At 36.3% G+C, this 16,936-nt stretch overlaps 1 protein-coding gene across 1 annotated transcript in view; it reads left to right on the forward strand.

Annotated features, from left to right (window-relative positions):
• CSMD1 (CUB and Sushi multiple domains 1) overlaps positions 1 to 16,936 on the forward strand; it is a gene marked incomplete at both ends in the record, with an annotated part of 1,089,811 nt that overhangs the window by 1,058,790 nt on the left and 14,085 nt on the right. The window contains 8 exons of the mRNA XM_084261313.1: positions 1,821 to 1,997; positions 2,954 to 3,133; positions 4,378 to 4,551; positions 5,475 to 5,648; positions 7,812 to 7,885; positions 11,959 to 12,070; positions 13,911 to 14,090; positions 15,761 to 15,805. Of these exons, the coding sequence (XP_084117439.1) occupies positions 1,821 to 1,997; positions 2,954 to 3,133; positions 4,378 to 4,551; positions 5,475 to 5,648; positions 7,812 to 7,885; positions 11,959 to 12,070; positions 13,911 to 14,090; positions 15,761 to 15,805 (1,116 nt within the window). The remainder of the gene's footprint in view (positions 1 to 1,820; positions 1,998 to 2,953; positions 3,134 to 4,377; positions 4,552 to 5,474; positions 5,649 to 7,811; positions 7,886 to 11,958; positions 12,071 to 13,910; positions 14,091 to 15,760; positions 15,806 to 16,936) is intronic.

The following is a 16,936-nucleotide window of genomic DNA, read 5'->3' on the forward strand; positions in this document are numbered from 1 at the left end:
AGGCTACACCTCGAGTACTATGTCCAGTTCTGGGGTCCTCACCATAAGAAGGACATTGAGGTTCTCTAGTGAGTCTGGAGAAGGGCAACCAGGCTGGTGAAGGGGCTGGAGGGCAAATCCTATGAGGAACGGCTGAGGGAGCTGGGGATGTTTAGCCTGGAGAAGAGGAGGCTGAGGGGAGACCCTGTCACTGCCTACAGTTACCTGAAGGGACGTTGTAGAGAGGTGGGTGATGGTCTCTTCAGCAAGGTGACAGGTGATAGGACAAGGGAAAATGGAACAAAACTGCACCACAGCAGGTTCAGGTTAGATGTCAGGAAAAAAATATTACTTAAAGAGTTGTCAGGGCCTGGAGCAGGCTACCCAGGGATGTGGTTGAGTCAGCATCCCTGTATGTGTTTAAAAAAAGGGGAGATCATGTACTTAGGGATATGGTTTAGCATACGACAGGAGGGTTGGACTTTATGATCGTAAAGGTCTTTTCCAACCTTGTGATTCTGTGATCTTCATCTTTGGAGACAGGCAAATACCACCTGGATATGGTCCTGGGTAACTCTGTCTTGGTGGCCTTGCTTGACCTTCCAATCTGAACCATTCTGTGATTCCTTGATTTTGTGATTCACATCAATGTGAAGATTTGATCATTGCTCTCAGAATTCAATAATTTTAATTAAGAAAATATGAAGAAATGATAATAGGTTTTAATGTTTGGTTTTTTGTCCCTATCCAAATCAGTGGTCGAGCTCTGAAAAAGGTTCCCCAGGGCAGTGGTCACAGCACCGAGCTTGACTGAGTTCAAGAAGCATCTGGATGACGCACTCAGTTCCATGGTCTGACTTGGCTGGCCCTGTGTGGAGCCAAGAGTTGGACTTGATTCTTATTTTATGATTCTATCTGTTTTGCCCACAATGGTAATTGATAAGCAATTCTGCTGTATTATCTTGACTAATGAACTTTATCATCCTTCCTGCTGAGGAGGGGGCAGTGAATGAGTAGCCTCATGGGTGTTTGTCTGTTAGCCAAGGCTAATCCACCACGATATGCCAAACCATTAATTTTTCTCATACTTACTTGTATTAAATAGTTTAATTTCTCAAGGGAACACACTACTTTGTGCTGTAGGAAAGGTAACAAGAATTGTCAGCTCCTGAAAGCTCTGCAAGAGAGTATATCCTCCCTGTCTTTCAAGCCACTTCATGCTCTTCAATTCTCATGATTGGCTGTTCCACTGGAAAAACACAATAACACTTTATCCTTCAAAAAAACAACATATAATCAAAGTAAACCACTGTCAAATCTTGGATGTACCAAGCTGAAACAAAATCATTGCTTTAATGTATATGTGGATGCCAGAAAGATATAGAGGTCAATACAGGCCTTTTGTTGATACAAGAAAGAATTGAAAAGGAAGCTCTTAATTTATTATTTATGCATGCTTACAATTGGAATAGGAGATACAAAAAGACAGGAAGAAAACAGAAAAATGTGCCCAAAACCAAAACAGAAGTGAAATTCTGTCAGAAAGTCCTGAATGAACTTTTTTCTCTACAGTGACTGTACTGGGTGGAGTGGAACATTTACAGGCAGTGCAAACTGTCTGAATCAGCTTTTAAAAACAGAAAACCAAACAAATGCAAGTGATCATGTTAACAAAGAGAAATACAATATTAACTCAAAAATATACCTACTAAACATTTTATTAGTAAAACTTGTTATAGCTTTTAAGAGATGGGCTATTGTGTTGTGGTTTCTTTTTTTCCCGATTAGTCAGTTTTCATGGAAATTTGGAATTTTTTTATTTTCAAACCTTATCTTCACAGCTGTATCTTGTGGGAACCCTGGCACCCCAGCCAATGGTATGATAATATACACAGATGGGATATTGTTCTCCAGCTCAGTCATTTATGCCTGCTGGGAAGGTTACAAAACTTCAGGCCTAACTACTAGACACTGTACTGCTAATGGGACATGGACTGGCACTGCTCCGGACTGCACAGGTCAGAAATAAATTTTATTCCTCTAAGGCTTTAAAGTAGTAAGTCATCCAGCCTTCCTACTGAAAAATATTATTTTATTAGATAAAATAACACATTTTTCCCATTCATCTCTCTTGTACTACATAACCATTTTATGCATCTAAAGATACATGCATTCTTAATATATGGTAGATATTTCCAGAACTAACCACTAGGGTGGATAGGTAACTTCTGCATTTGTTTACTCTATGAATGCCAACATTGAAAATACAAAATTATTCTTAAGATCCTAAGACTAGATGTTCCTCTAGATTTTCCTTTAGTGTTTTTTTTGTGTCTGTGTGTGACATGTACAGAGGATGGTGTTCAGTAGTTCTAAGTCAGATTTTACCCAATTGGATACATTCCTGTGTCAGTTTTTATTGTGAGCCAAAGGAGTCAGATCTGTACAAAACCCATTCTGCTATGGACCAGGAAATAGGAAGCAGTGAGATGGGGCTACTTCATCAGGGAAAGCAAGCAGGGACCAGAATGGTCCTGCAAGGCCATGAGGGCAGTGGCCTCAATGACAAGGCCAAACCCACAGTACATCAGTACAGTAATATTAAAAAAAATAACAAAAGGGACTTCATAACTTGGCTGGAATTGCATTGCACCAACCACATTAGGTATAATGTGATAAAGATCCCAGTTTGAAGGAAGCGAAAGTAATCTCAAAATTAACATTTACATAACAATCTGTCACAGCAGTAGAGTGTACCAGCTTAAGGAACACTTTGCTTGGCCCATGTTATTGCAGTGCCCCAAAATAACACTTTTTAGCTAGAAATCAAATATTACATTTTGTATTTTGTGTAAAATATATTGATTTTTTTTCTTGTTTTGTACACTAAAATATAAGGCATTAGCTGTACATGGTTCAATGTTTAATTACATGTGTATTGAAAAAAAAATCTTTTTTTTCTTTTTCTTGCTAGTGATCAGCTGTGGAGACCCAGGTGCCTTAGCAAATGGCATTCAGTTTGGAAATGATTTTACCTTCAATAAGACAGTCAGCTATCAGTGCAATCCAGGATACTTGATGGAGCCTGCCAGTTCATCTACCATGCGTTGTATAAAAGACAGCACTTGGAACCAGAGTAAACCAATTTGCAAAGGTGTGCCTCTGAACTTAAATAGCTTAGGACCAATGTTTTGATACTATATGTGATATTAACTGATAAGTGTCTTTATAAAAATAGAGTAAAAATATTTTCTGGGATAATTAACATACAAATGCAACTAAACATTTAGATAACTATTTGTGTAAAATTTGTAGTTATTTTGAACATATGCTGTGGCGTAATATCGATCAGAATAGTGACATTAATGACTACAGCAGTAGCAAATCACTGCAATTAGGTTTAGAAGTGCTCAGTTTAAAATACTGTGAATGAAGTGCCCATTTTCCTTTTTTGGACCCTTTTATCTTGGATTAGATGGCCAAAATTCTGTAAAGGGATCCTGCAAACCAAACTTTATATTGAAGACTTCCTTTTGCAGTAATGTAGACATAAGTAGTAAAAAAGATGGTTCACAAATAACTAATTATAAGTGCTAACACTAGAGTCATAGTGGGGATGAGTCTGAAAGGGAAATAAGGTAGCCTGGTGAAAATTCTTAACAGTATTACAACAACTCAGGGATTAAATTTAACAGCCTAGGGTATTTTCTGCTTATAAAATTCCTAGACTGCCAACTCATCTAGCTCTGCTTTAAAGTCAAGTGTAATTCTGTCCTACTAATTAAATTTTGGCATATGTATTCCACTGACTGTGTTTTCTGTTATAAAAATCACTGACTGAGTAACTTTATGGTTGTGCTCTTTCTTTGTTGAAAGAACTGATGTGTAAATGTAAGCTGGGTCATTCCAGATTTTATCACTTTGGGCACTCTTTCAGAAGCCACAAAACATCAGAATAGTTTTAGAGTCTTAACCAGTAATTATGAAGTCGTATCAAGGGACTTAAATACTGCTACAAAATTAGTTTGAAATAAAATACAAATATGTAGAATCATAGACTCATGGAAACATATTTATTGAAATAAACAATATTTATTGAAAAATTTTACCTAGCTCAGTAGCCTGTTGCCAAAAATAATCAGTAATGAATATGTAAGGAGGAGATTCAGAACTAGGCAAGCTGTATACCCTTCTGCCTTCCTAAACCTAGAGGTGGTATTTTCATATTTAAATTACTTTTCTATTACAGGCTGGTTTGTCAACACAGAAAATATTTTTTGGAACTCAACAGCAAGAATTTTTTTGGTTGTTTGTTTCAAAAGTATGAGTTAATGATACGTATCATTCTCCTAAACCCTACAAATTCTTGAAATTATAACTTTTCTTTTTGTGACACAGCGATTACCTGTGGCCCTCCTCCACCAGTACTCTATGGGAAAGTGGAAGGATCTGATTATCGCTGGGGTGCCAGTGTGAGTTACAGCTGTGCAGAAGGCTATCAGCTATCAAAAACAGCTATTCTTTCCTGTGAGGGTCGAGGAATTTGGCGAGGAGACATCCCACAGTGCTTGCGTAAGTTTCCAGAGTATGGTTGTGTTGGGCTTTGTGTGACCAAAGCTATAGTCAGGTGTTTCTGGCTGTGATCAGTTTCTCACTGTTTAAAAAGGACTCAGCTAGATCAAGTAATATATGGACTACTGCAGGATTCTCCTTTCTTCTTCCAAAAATCCTGCCTCATCATGAGTGGTTCTACCCATTTAAAGTTATAGTTGTCTTCATTTCCCCAAAAGTTACCTCCATCTCTTATTCCCTAATTGGACCCATCACCATTTACCTTACTGATAACCTTTTGGAATGTTCTCAATTTGACTTGTAATGAGCATGATTAAAATCTTCCTTTAAACCTGTTTTCATTTCTATTAACAGGTGAAAACAAGGATCCTAACCCTTAGGCTCATAGCCATGCTCTTCTTTCAGAATTCTTTAGTCTTTCCTGAAGGCGAATATGTACACTTACGTCTTGTTTGTATTTGTTTTTCAGCTTCTTCTACATCTGTCAATTCATGTCTTTCAGTACTTAAAATCTTGGCTGGACGCTGACAAACATTTTTCCTTCTTTAATTAGGGCAAAAATTTCCAGCCTACTCCTCTGAGGGTGACTGATGTCAAAACCGAATACATTTTGAAGCTTGACAATATAGAATTGTCTACTTTGAGATTACTTTGTCATCCAAATCTAATCAGCATTTAAGTGTCTCAATTAAAAGGTCTATTTTCCAGGTTAAGTTTTATGCTTATCATAACTATAACAGTGACAATTAATTTTAAATTGCTGTCAAGAATTTATCTGAGCTACAGTCCGACACAGATAAATGAACGTAGCATTTGCGTTCATATTCAGTGTGCCTGACTTGCACATAAAACAATGTAGAATACTTCAGTTGAAGCAAGTGCAGGTTTTAATTATGTTTTTTCTTTCCCTTTTTATGCATTAGCTGTGTTTTGTGGTGATCCTGGTACTCCAGCAGAAGGACGTCTCAATGGGAAAAGTTTCACCTACAGATCTGAAGTTAGCTTTCAGTGCAGACCACCTTTTATTCTGATAGGCTCTTCAAGAAGATTCTGTCAAGCAGATGGTACCTGGAGTGGAATTCAGCCAACATGTATCGGTAATAACTACCACTATTTATGCTATTACTTACTCTGTTTCTACTGAGAATATTCCTGATATCTATTACACTATCATATATCTGGCAATTAGCTTTCCAAATATAGAAAAACGTCTGTGTAATATAAAAAGAACTAGATAACTAAGGTTATATTTTCAGTATAAAAAATTTAGGATAAACACAATCACATGTGAAGTAATTTGTAAATTTACATGATTGCTTGTCTGCTGGAAATGCAGAATGTCAGTTAGTGCAAGCATATAAATTTGTTCCATCTATTTTTAGAATCTCTTAGATACGCAGAAGACTCTGGCAGATTAAAGACCAGATTCTGTCACTGGAGGGTTAAAGGCATTTGTCAGAATCTATCCTAAATCAAAAAGCTTTTTGGAATTTATGAAGGTGGCTTGTACAGCTCAAAAGGATGAATCGTGCTGGGTCTGATCTTTTGAAATTCTGATAAACCTCCAAGTATTGTCAGTTTCTCATTGACTGATGTGCAACTCATAGGCTTGTAGCACGTTACGTAACCAAACTAACTAAGAGAAATACTGGACACCTGTAGCTCTTGCTGATATCACAGCATTTGATCCATGGGGTGACTTGCTAGAGGAAATTATTTATTTTGTTATAATTAAAAAATTCTCATTGATATTTCTAAACAAACACATTCAGCTATAGATTGTAACCCATCTATATATTTTGCTGTCATTGGCTATGTGGAAAATCTGAACTGGGTATTCTGGGAAAAGGTAGCATGCATGATTATTGAAAGCAGACCCTATTTGTAAAATTAAGACAATACAGTGCTTTAATATGAAGTCAAAACCATTGTGTCCATAGATTTTATGAACCAGGCAATCCATTGTTTCATTGTGGAGGCAAGAAGGTTTATAAAAGCTAAATCTCAGGTTTATTGTGAAGAATCAAATTTGCAAATGTTGTACTGACATTTCTATTTATGTTTTATATAGCATAATATAGAACTGTGTGGAAAATACTGTATCAAACATAAGCTTTTCTGTTACATAATAGTTTTTATGTTTTTATAAAAGGGAAATATTAGACCATATAAAATATTTACAGATTATAAAATTAAGAACAGTGAGCAATAAGTAAAATTACTCCTTGAAATACTGTATGACAGCAAATGATGGATATTGATAATTTACTTAAAATACTTTGACAAGTCTTCCTTTCCTCCCCACTGTTTCTTGATATGAGACTCACCTTAAAAAGTCAACTCAGCTTCATGTGTCTATTATTAGCAGTGACATTCCAGCTGATGATAATTTGTGAAATGTTCTTGGTGGTTCAAGCAGCTCAAGGTCAGGAGTGTACTTGGCTTTTATTCTTCCACATTAGGTCAACATCCACCTAACTTTTGAAGCCTTTGGTAAATATCAGTCCAGTTGAATTGTTATCCTCTGCTGATGGTCAATATTGAAAATGAAAGTTGACTGAGAGTGAGATGACATGACACATTATTGTAAATAATTGTTAAAGGTGAAATATAGTCCCAAGTTGTGTTGTCTGTAATGCACTGTCAGCACGAAAGTCGACTTGGTTGCCAATAAAGAATCACATAGTACAAAAAGATTCATCAGATCAAGTACTTTGCTGTCTACCTGCTGGATGTGACTGGGCAACCCAAAGCAAATACACCATCAGAATGTGAAGTAGACAATGCTGAATCAAAAATAGTTTCAGGCTGCTTTAAATTACATGCATGAAACTAATCATCATATAATTATTTCTATTCTGTTGGCATACCCTTTTGGGGAGGGACAGGACATGTCTGACTTTCCATTCCTCAGCAACAACTGAGGTAGTAGTCCATTCGAAACTTCTGTTTTCTTGGCAACAGGAAAAAAATTATTAACAACAACAACAAAAAAGTATTTTACTTGCTGTAAGTACACTGACAAAGGTACCTGCAAAGAATACTCTTAAAGAACTATAACGTCCTGAAACAAAGCACTGTGAACTATCTTAGAAATTTAATTGGAAATACAAATGTAATATACATAAATACACATATTCCATTAAAAATTAAATTCTTGTTGTCACTAGTCATTGATGAAATGAATTAATATTTGCAAAGTTTTGAAGTATTATTTCCATAACATGCTATTATCTGTCTTGTTTCACATTTCACGTTAGATCCAGCACACAATACATGTACGGACCCTGGTACTCCACATTTTGGAATCCAAAACAGTTCCAGAGGTTATGAGGTAATTCTTCCTTTTATATATCAGCTTTCTAAAATGAAGAAGGTGCATTTAATAATTACAAACATATTCAATTATCTGTAGGCTTAAACGTCTGATGTAAACCTTAGGAAATTTCTATTCCTTTTTAATAAAAATGCATGCTTCATTCCAAGCATTTTTTAACATTCAGCTTAAAGAAAGAACTTCTAACCTTGCAATATAACATGTGGTCAATCCTTTTAGAGACTTCAGTAGGGAGGACTATTTATAAATTGATTACCTAATGTGATATGACATAATTGGGTTTTTCTTTCTAATCATAATTCTTTCATACATTGATGAATAGTTAGTAAATACCTAACAATCAAAGACCTCTCTGATCCAAAGGCAATGTAGTCTTTGTCAAAAAAGTCATCAAGTGGCTTTACTAAATTAGCAATTCATGTTATATTTTATGCAGTCAGAGAAGGTAAAATTATTCTCTGTGTTGCAGTCAGGTTCTCTGTGATGAATGTCCTTTCTATAATTTCCAAATTCCTCATCTGTTATTATTTTACCAAGTGACAGTCTGAAAAGTGACCGAGGAAATGAAAGTAGATGCAACAATGACCAATCCACAGTCACGATATAGATTGATTAACCTCATGTGGATAGATTCTTCAGTTATAAATATTGGAATGTAAAATATGTTCTGCTCAGGTTTCCTCCTTATTTCTGTACCTAGGGCAATGTGCCACATGGCATTATGACTGAGTCAGTAGAACTGTTTTTCAAAATTTCCTTTCTGTGAGTTCCTCTGGTTATTGGTACCCTCCATCTCCTGCAATGCTGCTGTCTGTCATTGCTGTGGCTGTCATCACTTCACCTTCTGCTCCTGCCTGGCTTCCAGATGCAAAGGCACTTCTCTAGCCACAGTTAGTGGCCTTATTCCTAAGGTGGTTCTTCTAGTAATAGGTGCAGATGCCTTTCTGTCTGTTCTCTCATCACTTCAAACCCAACTCTAATCTTTGCATTTAATTTGATTAGGGTGTTGGGTCTTTTCTCTCCTCCCTTTATCTGCCTCACAAGTTATCTTTCATACAGGAATTGTACTGGTTAATTCACTGTTCTAATGTCTGTTGAACAAAAAGGCATTTTTGTTGGCCTCTTGTTCACCTATAGAGTTAATAGTAGGTCTTCATCTGCTGTGTATTTATTCAAGTATTTGTGTCCATGGTTGACCTAGGCTGTAGGCCAGGTGCCCACAAAAGCTACTCTATTACTGCCCTCCTCAGCTGGAGAGGGGAGAGAAAATATAATAAAAGGTTCATGGGTTGAGATAAGGACAAGGAGAGATCACTCTCCAATTACCATCACAGGCAAAACACACTCAATTTGGGGAAATGAATTTATTGCTAATAAAATCAGAGCAAGATAATGAGAAAATAGAAAAGAAATCTTAAAACACCTTCCTCCCACCCCTCCTTCCTTCCCAGGCTTCACTTAACTCCCAATTTCTCCCCCTTCTCCCCTCTAGCAGCACAGGGGGATGGGGATTTGGGGTTGCAGTCAGTTCATCGCACTGGCCTTTGCTGCTCAGGGGGAGGACTCCTCACACTCTTGCCCTGCTCCAGTGTGGGGTTCCTCTCACAGGATGCAGTTCTCCATGAACTCCAACATGAGTCCTTCCCTTGGCCTGCAGTTCTTGATTAACATCTCCGGGGAAGGTCACTTCAGCATGGGTCCTTCCCAGCATGGGTCCCCCACAAGGTCACAAGTGCTTCCAGCATACTTGCTCCAGTGTGGGCTCTTCTCTCCATGGGTCCACAGGTTCTTCCAGGAGCTTGCTCCAGCATGGGCATCCACAGGGTCACAGCCTCCTTCAAGCATCCATGCACTATGTCATCAGGTCCTCCATTGGCTACAGGTAGATACCTGCTCCACTCTTAGCCTCCATGGGCTGCAGGGGTACAGCCTGTCTCACCATGATCTTCTCCACAGGCTGCAGGGGAATTCAGCTCTGGTGCCTGGAGTGCTTCTGCCCCTCCTTCTTCACTGACCTTGGTGTCCAGAGCTATTCCTCTCACACCTTCTCACTCTTCTGATTGCTGCCATTGCTGTTGCACAGCAACTTTTCCCCCTTAAATACATTATCCCAGAGGCACTACCACCATCACTGATAGGCTTGGCCTTGGGAAGTGGCAGGTCTGTCTCGGAGCCAGTTGGTATTGGCTCTAGAGCTTCTCACAGAAGCCATCCTTGTAGCCCGTTAATGTTAAAAGCTATGCAAACTCGGTAGAACGTGCTTTCACTCAAAGATCACTCACTGGCACAAGAAGATGTAGACTTCTCTCCAATTACTAGTGAAGTAGATTTTTTTTACATATGTGATTAGTAGGGCTTCCTGTTTGTATGGCTTAGCCAAGCTTCTATAAATGAACTTTAAACAGCCTTTCCTCAATATAGAAATGTGTGATGACAGGCAACAGACCTTTGAGGGGTCTAGCCTATCTACCAGCATCCTGTCTCCCCATTCATTTGGTGCCTTTGCTTCACTACCCTGTGACAGATGTCTCCAATATTTTTCATCCAAATATTATACCAAGTACAATGCTTTTATTTTTACTTTTACCTTTAAAAGGAAGAAATATAACTCTGTAACTACCTTGAACTTACACATTTTTTTGCTTGGTCTTTTGGATCAGTAAGGAAAAATTTGCATTTTATCATTACTTATTGACACCAGAATTGGCAATTTCATAAGAAGCATGATAAAATAATTTAAAGTGAAGACCAGCTACAGTCTGTTCTGATGTCTACTACAGATGTGCTGTGTGTCCTTGGCAAGATTGATGAATATACTGAAAAATAGTTACAAATAGGTAAAGCTACAAAGCCACATCAGAAATTTGACCCTTAAAGACACCGGTGAATTTCCCAAGCCACTTCAGGAAGAAGTGGTGTTGCATTTGTTGAACATCTACCATTGTAATCTCTTTTTTTGTAACTGAGTATATATTTAACAGGTAGGCACTTTTGAAGAACTGCCCATTGTTATTGACCATTGAAGTCCTTCAATGAAGTTTATAGTGTAGAGCTATCTGCATTTATATACCTGCAGGCTATTATATTAATATGCATTGATCAATGCTTATTTGCAACATTTTTCTATGTGATGTTAATTTATAAGTCATATAATTTCAAATAATATTTTTATAGGTGTTTTGTTTTCATTTAATGTGATCATATTTATTGCCAAGATTTTTAATGCAAAACAAAAACAGTGCTTTAGAGGTCAGGCCCACATTCTTAAAAATCTTGGCCTGGAATTGTATTCTGATTACTTTTCTCAATATCATCAATAAGTTCATTTTTCTATCACTCACCACACAGATGCTTACTGATAGACTATGAAAATTCTTCATCAATTGTTATTTTGTATCTAGTTTTCATGCTTTGCTATTCTCAGTGGAAGTCTAAATGGAGTTTAGTCGGTTACTTTTCTTCTGAAAAAGGTCATATCACAGCTGACCATAGGAAGGCTTTCCATAACATCACCCTGATTGTTGAACAACTCAAGTAAAAGTAAGGTAGTTTATAGTAACAAACTCAGCATAAGAAATTATGTAGTGAGTTTTCTGTAGTGAATTTATTTGTAGTTCAAATAGTTCTTCATAGATTTTTTTCCTTTTTTCTTTTTTCCTTTAAAAAAGTTGTTAATCAAGTCACACAATGAGAAACATTGAAACATTTGAAACTTTATGACCAAGTTCTATTGAAATATATGCAATGATGTACAGGAAAGAGAGACATCTCAGTCATTTAGTTTGCTTCTGTCACACTGACAAACTCCTGAGTTGAAATGTACCAGTGTTGTTCTTTTCCATGTCCAGGATCTTTACAATATTTTTCCACTTCTTGCTTTCAAATAAGGTTACAAAAGATCCATTGCTGAAATTCTTCATTCCACTGAAAAAACAAGTTTGACTCTAGAAACCATAAAAAGAAGGCATTTTTATATTTTAAATCATCTCTCTAGTACCTTATCACTGTCTTGATATCTGACCACGTGTGATAGATGCCTGTTTTATTTAACATTCTGTTTTGATCCTTAGGTTGGGAGCACAGTCTTTTTCAGATGCAGAAAAGGTTATCATATTCAGGGATCTACCACCCGTTCTTGTCTTGCTAACTTAACTTGGAGTGGCATACAGTCTGAATGCATTCGTAAGTCTGGTTTCTTATATAATGACTTAGAATATTGTTCAATTTAAAACCAGTTATATAGTGATGCATGTGGAAATCTGGAGTAAATTATGTGCTACAAAAAATTAAACTTTATTTAATCCAGGATTTTAAAATATTTTTGTTTCCTATTTTAAGACTAAGTATGTATATGGTATATTAATTTGAAAGAATTTTTTTCAGATTATTTTTCTTGAGGTTCACAATAATGCTGTCAGTTTCACTCAAAAAAGTCTGTCCTCATTAACCCACTGCATAGCTGCTTTAAATTAATCTAGGCATTTTGTTTGTCTTGGATTAATAGAGAACAATAAGTGGCCTGAAGTATGCATGAGGCTATTTTCTTGGCTAGCATTTTGTGAATCGCAAATCAGAACTCAGCAAAATTCTGAGTTATGTGTGGCTATGCATATTTATTGTATTTATAGTTCTGCATAGGTTGGAGGACATCAAATTATTGTATTAATAAATACTGATCTATCGTAGAATAATAGAATGTGGTAGCTCGGAAGGGACCTTGAAAGGTCATCTAGACCAACCTCCCTGTAATATGCAAGGACACCTTTAACTAGATCAAATTGCTCAGAGTTTCATCAAGCCTGGCCTTGAATGCCTCCAGGGATGGGACCTCCACCACCTCTCTAGGCAACCTGTTCCATTGTTTCCCCACTCTCATAGTGAAGAATGTCTTCCTAATGTCTAATCTAAACCTACCATGCTCAAGTTTACAACCATTGCCCCTCATCCTATCACTCCATGCCCTTACAAACAGTCCCTCCCCAGCTTTCCTGTAGGTCCCCTTCAGGTACTGGAAGGCTGCTATAAGGTCTCCCCTGAACCTTCTCTTCTACAGGCTGAACAAGCCTCACTCTTTCAGTCTGTCTTCATGGGAGAGGTGCTCCAGCCCTCTAATCATCCTTGTGATGCTCTCTGGACCTACCCCAAGAGGTCCATGTCCTTCTTGTGCTGAGGGCTCGAGAACTGGACACAGTACTCCAGGGGGCCTCTCACCAGAGCAGAGTAGAGGGGGACAATCACCTCTCTCAATGTGCTGACCACACATCCTTTGATGCAATGCAGGATGCAATTGGCCTTCTGGACTGCAAGTGCACATTGGTGATTCATGTCCAGCTTTTCATTTATCAGGTCTGCTCTCTATCACATATTCCCACAGCCTGTATTGGTAGTGAGGACTGTCCCGACTCAAATGCAGGAGTTTGCACTTGTCCTTGTCGCACTTGGTAAAAGTCATTCATTAGAATGATCTTAGATTCTTGTCCTATTTCACATTATCTTTGGGAGGTTACAAATGAGCACCATGGAGCACAGAGAAGCATACTGAGCAGCCGTATCTGTTGCTCTGTATCTGTATGACAAAGCCTTTCTATGGAATCTTTATTTCAATTTAAATTTATAATGAATTTATTTAGCACAGTAACTGCTCCATAACTTTCTAGGCTACTTAAGTAGAAGCAACGCTTGAAGCTGTGACAGTACAATAACGCACAGGACCAATAATTGCACAAAATACAATAGCATGTTCTTCCCTTCATTTTAACTCTAACTTGTTTGCAAGCATGATTTCATTTTGGTGTATTGCTTAAAAATATGTGATAGCATCATTTCCATCTTTCACCGATAGTGTAAATACACATTCAGAGTGTTATTTTTACAAGTAATAGCTACTTGATGAATCTAAAAAGTGTACAAAGTTTATATAAGGAAAGAAAATAAGTTGTCATGCACTTATTTCAAATCACATCTTCTAATCCTATGGAAACTGTTGATCATCAATTTTTCTAACTTTTCTAACCCTTTGCAGCTCATGCTTGCAGGCAGCCAGAGACACCGGCACACGTAGATGTGAAAGCAATAGATCTTCCTACTTTAGGGTATACTTTGGTGTATACCTGTCAGCCAGGATTTTTTCTTGCTGGTGGATCAGAGCATCGGACATGTAAACCAGATATGAAATGGACAGGAAAATCACCTATTTGTAAAAGTAAGTTGCCACTCAAGTGATACGTTTAGCCCCACTTGGACTTTCCGCCTCCCCCCCAGCATTTTCTTTGTTTTATACAGTAGGATTTTTTTTTTTTTTTTGCCACTTACTAGTTAAAAAGCACATATGACACAGCAGCTTTTACTTTCTGAAAGAAACAGTAAGAAAAAAAAAATTAATTGAGCACAGCATCTATAACTCTTAGAGGAAGACATGGGGATGTGTGTGTGTGTGAATACACAGGCACACATAGATAAGTTTACCCCATCAATAGAAAACAAAACCTAAACAATATAAAACATTACTTTTAACTGTATTTATCTTTATGTCATAGTTTTAAAAAGTATTCCAATGTGTTTAGTGTTTAATATATTACATTCTATTAGGAATAAAATAAAATATTTCATAACTTGGAATTTAATTCATTCAGGTATACTTTTTGTCCAAGTAAATCTTCTAAAAAAACAAGAACAAAAATAATAATTTTTAAAAATGGCTTTTTCACCTTTACATGGATTTCATTTAAATCCATGTAAATTTAATATATTTTCTAGAGTAGCTCTAAGAATATAGCTATGACGGTTAACTTTCTCTTCACATGTGAGGAAACATTTCTGTTTCCGATTTAGAAAAATAAAGCAAAACTACATTTAGAATATGAATGATGAAAAAATAGTCAGAAGCCATGGGAAAGATGTTTGCAATATAATTTTAAATTCTGTCAAAGAATGCTAAATATATTGGATGTTTGCACAATATTTTACTTTTTAATTAATGGATGGGTAGACTCCTTCGTTTCAACATTGTCAAGGCATACACATAAAAATTTATCTCCATATTCTAGTTCCCTGAAGGGTGATTTTTCATGGGCACTATATAAGTAATAATTTGAGATAAATTATTTTGTATGGTTTTGGTTTCTTTTTTTAAACTTGAAAATAAAATACAGAAAAGGTTTATGTAAGAATTTTTTATTATTATTAGTTTGCAGTCTTTAAGTAGAATTCACTTTTTATACTTTCTTAGCAGTTGATCAGTCTAATCAGTAAATTTATGTGCCTAAAGAAAAAAATAAAAGAAAACAAACAAACCAACCAACCTATGGAACATTAGCCTTTTTTAAGTGGCTAATGATGCTAGGTCAGAACGTGATTTAGGGTCAATGTACATAACTCTACTGAGTGTACCAGAAATCTAGCAAATGATACCGGTTGTGATCCTTTCCCATGCTTTCTGATCCCGTTGTCTTAATCCAGCCGTCTGGCTTTTGCTGGTTTGTGTTGTAAATATTTCAATCTTTATTAACACAATTTTTACTATATAAAATATACTATTATTCATAGTTAGAGACAGTATTTGTCCCCTGTATAAGGCTCTCTTTTATAGCATTGGGACTGATATAAAAATTTAGGTCTAAATGTATGAAATACTTGGGTAGCAATAAAGCTTTCCACATTAAAAATGATGTTTACCTAAATTATTTTCTGCTAGTTTTGTGTAAGTGTGTAGGTTTGAACATGTGAATTATTCAAAACCAGTTATTTCTGTTTTAAATATGGCTCTATTAGATAAGAGATGATTGCATCCATCAGGCATTGTTTTAAGATTCTATTGAAACAAGAAAACACAAATATGTTCATGAAAATGATAATTTGTCTTTTTACTTGTAGGTAAAGGAGTGAGAGAAGTTAATGAAACAATAACTAAAACTCCAGGTTTGTATACAAGAAGAGTTTTAGATCTAAATAAATTAAATTTATTTATACCCTAGATTTTTATTGATAATAAAACTATTTCCAATATTTATTTATTACTCATTACAAAGGAGTATAAATGTTGAGGTCCTTCATTATAATATGTCCCATTTAAAACCTAGTCTATGAAATTTCCCAAACCGTTTTTTATTTTTACAGTACCTTTTAGTGAATGGAATTAAAAAACCTTTTAAGCCAAAGAGATAAAGCATATCTACACAAACCCTAGACATGACATCATTTTATATCAGAGAGATTGCTATAATGGAGAGCCTTATAATGAGTATAGCCTATAATTGCAGGGATTGGGTTCAGTCGATGTTCTGCATTTTACCCTGCAAGAAACCATAAAATACCACCCCAAAAAAACAGTTTTGAATTTTTTTTTATGGCCTTAATTTCGTGGAAACTCTCCAGGTACTGGAAGATTGGGTTTCTCAAACTATGTGGAACACCAGCAGCAGGCATATATTACTGCTGCTTTCCTATGCCTCCTCATGAGCATGTGTGTAGTTAACATTTCCCTACTGCCAGTGACAAAATAGACAAATACTTACAAGAAATCCTTGATGTAGATCTTCTTAGGTTCATTGATTTTCAGAAAATGAAAGGCCTATTTTTATTATGTTTTTTACGAATTTATTTAACAACGAACAGTTTTTACCAAATAAATGAGTTTGCAACTCTGTATTCTGAATATATTCCACTGCAGGGAAAATAAGATTAATGGTCTACACTCATGGTAGTTCACAGAAGGACTCTAGAGTAGATGGGATAAAAGGTATTTCTGTTAATAATTAACCTTCCTGGTGAGTTTATTACTGAGACTGTCAGGTGAAACCATAAATGAGCTCTTCTCAAATACATTACTTCTGAAAACTCACAATAAAGCAGGATATAATGTGCATTCATTATAATTAATATAAAGTCTTAATTTATTGGAGGATTTACCTCACCAGACACCTAAGGTATAAATTAATCTGCTACCATACAGGTTTTGAAGTTTCAATGCAGAATTAAAATATAGACCTTGTCTCCAAATATATTCACTGTGCAGAGCATCAAAATCAATTCTCACCATATCACATCTCT

Source organism: Gallinula chloropus, assembly GCF_964237585.1.
Source record: "Gallinula chloropus genome assembly, chromosome: 3".
NCBI classification, from domain to species: domain Eukaryota; kingdom Metazoa; phylum Chordata; class Aves; order Gruiformes; family Rallidae; genus Gallinula; species Gallinula chloropus.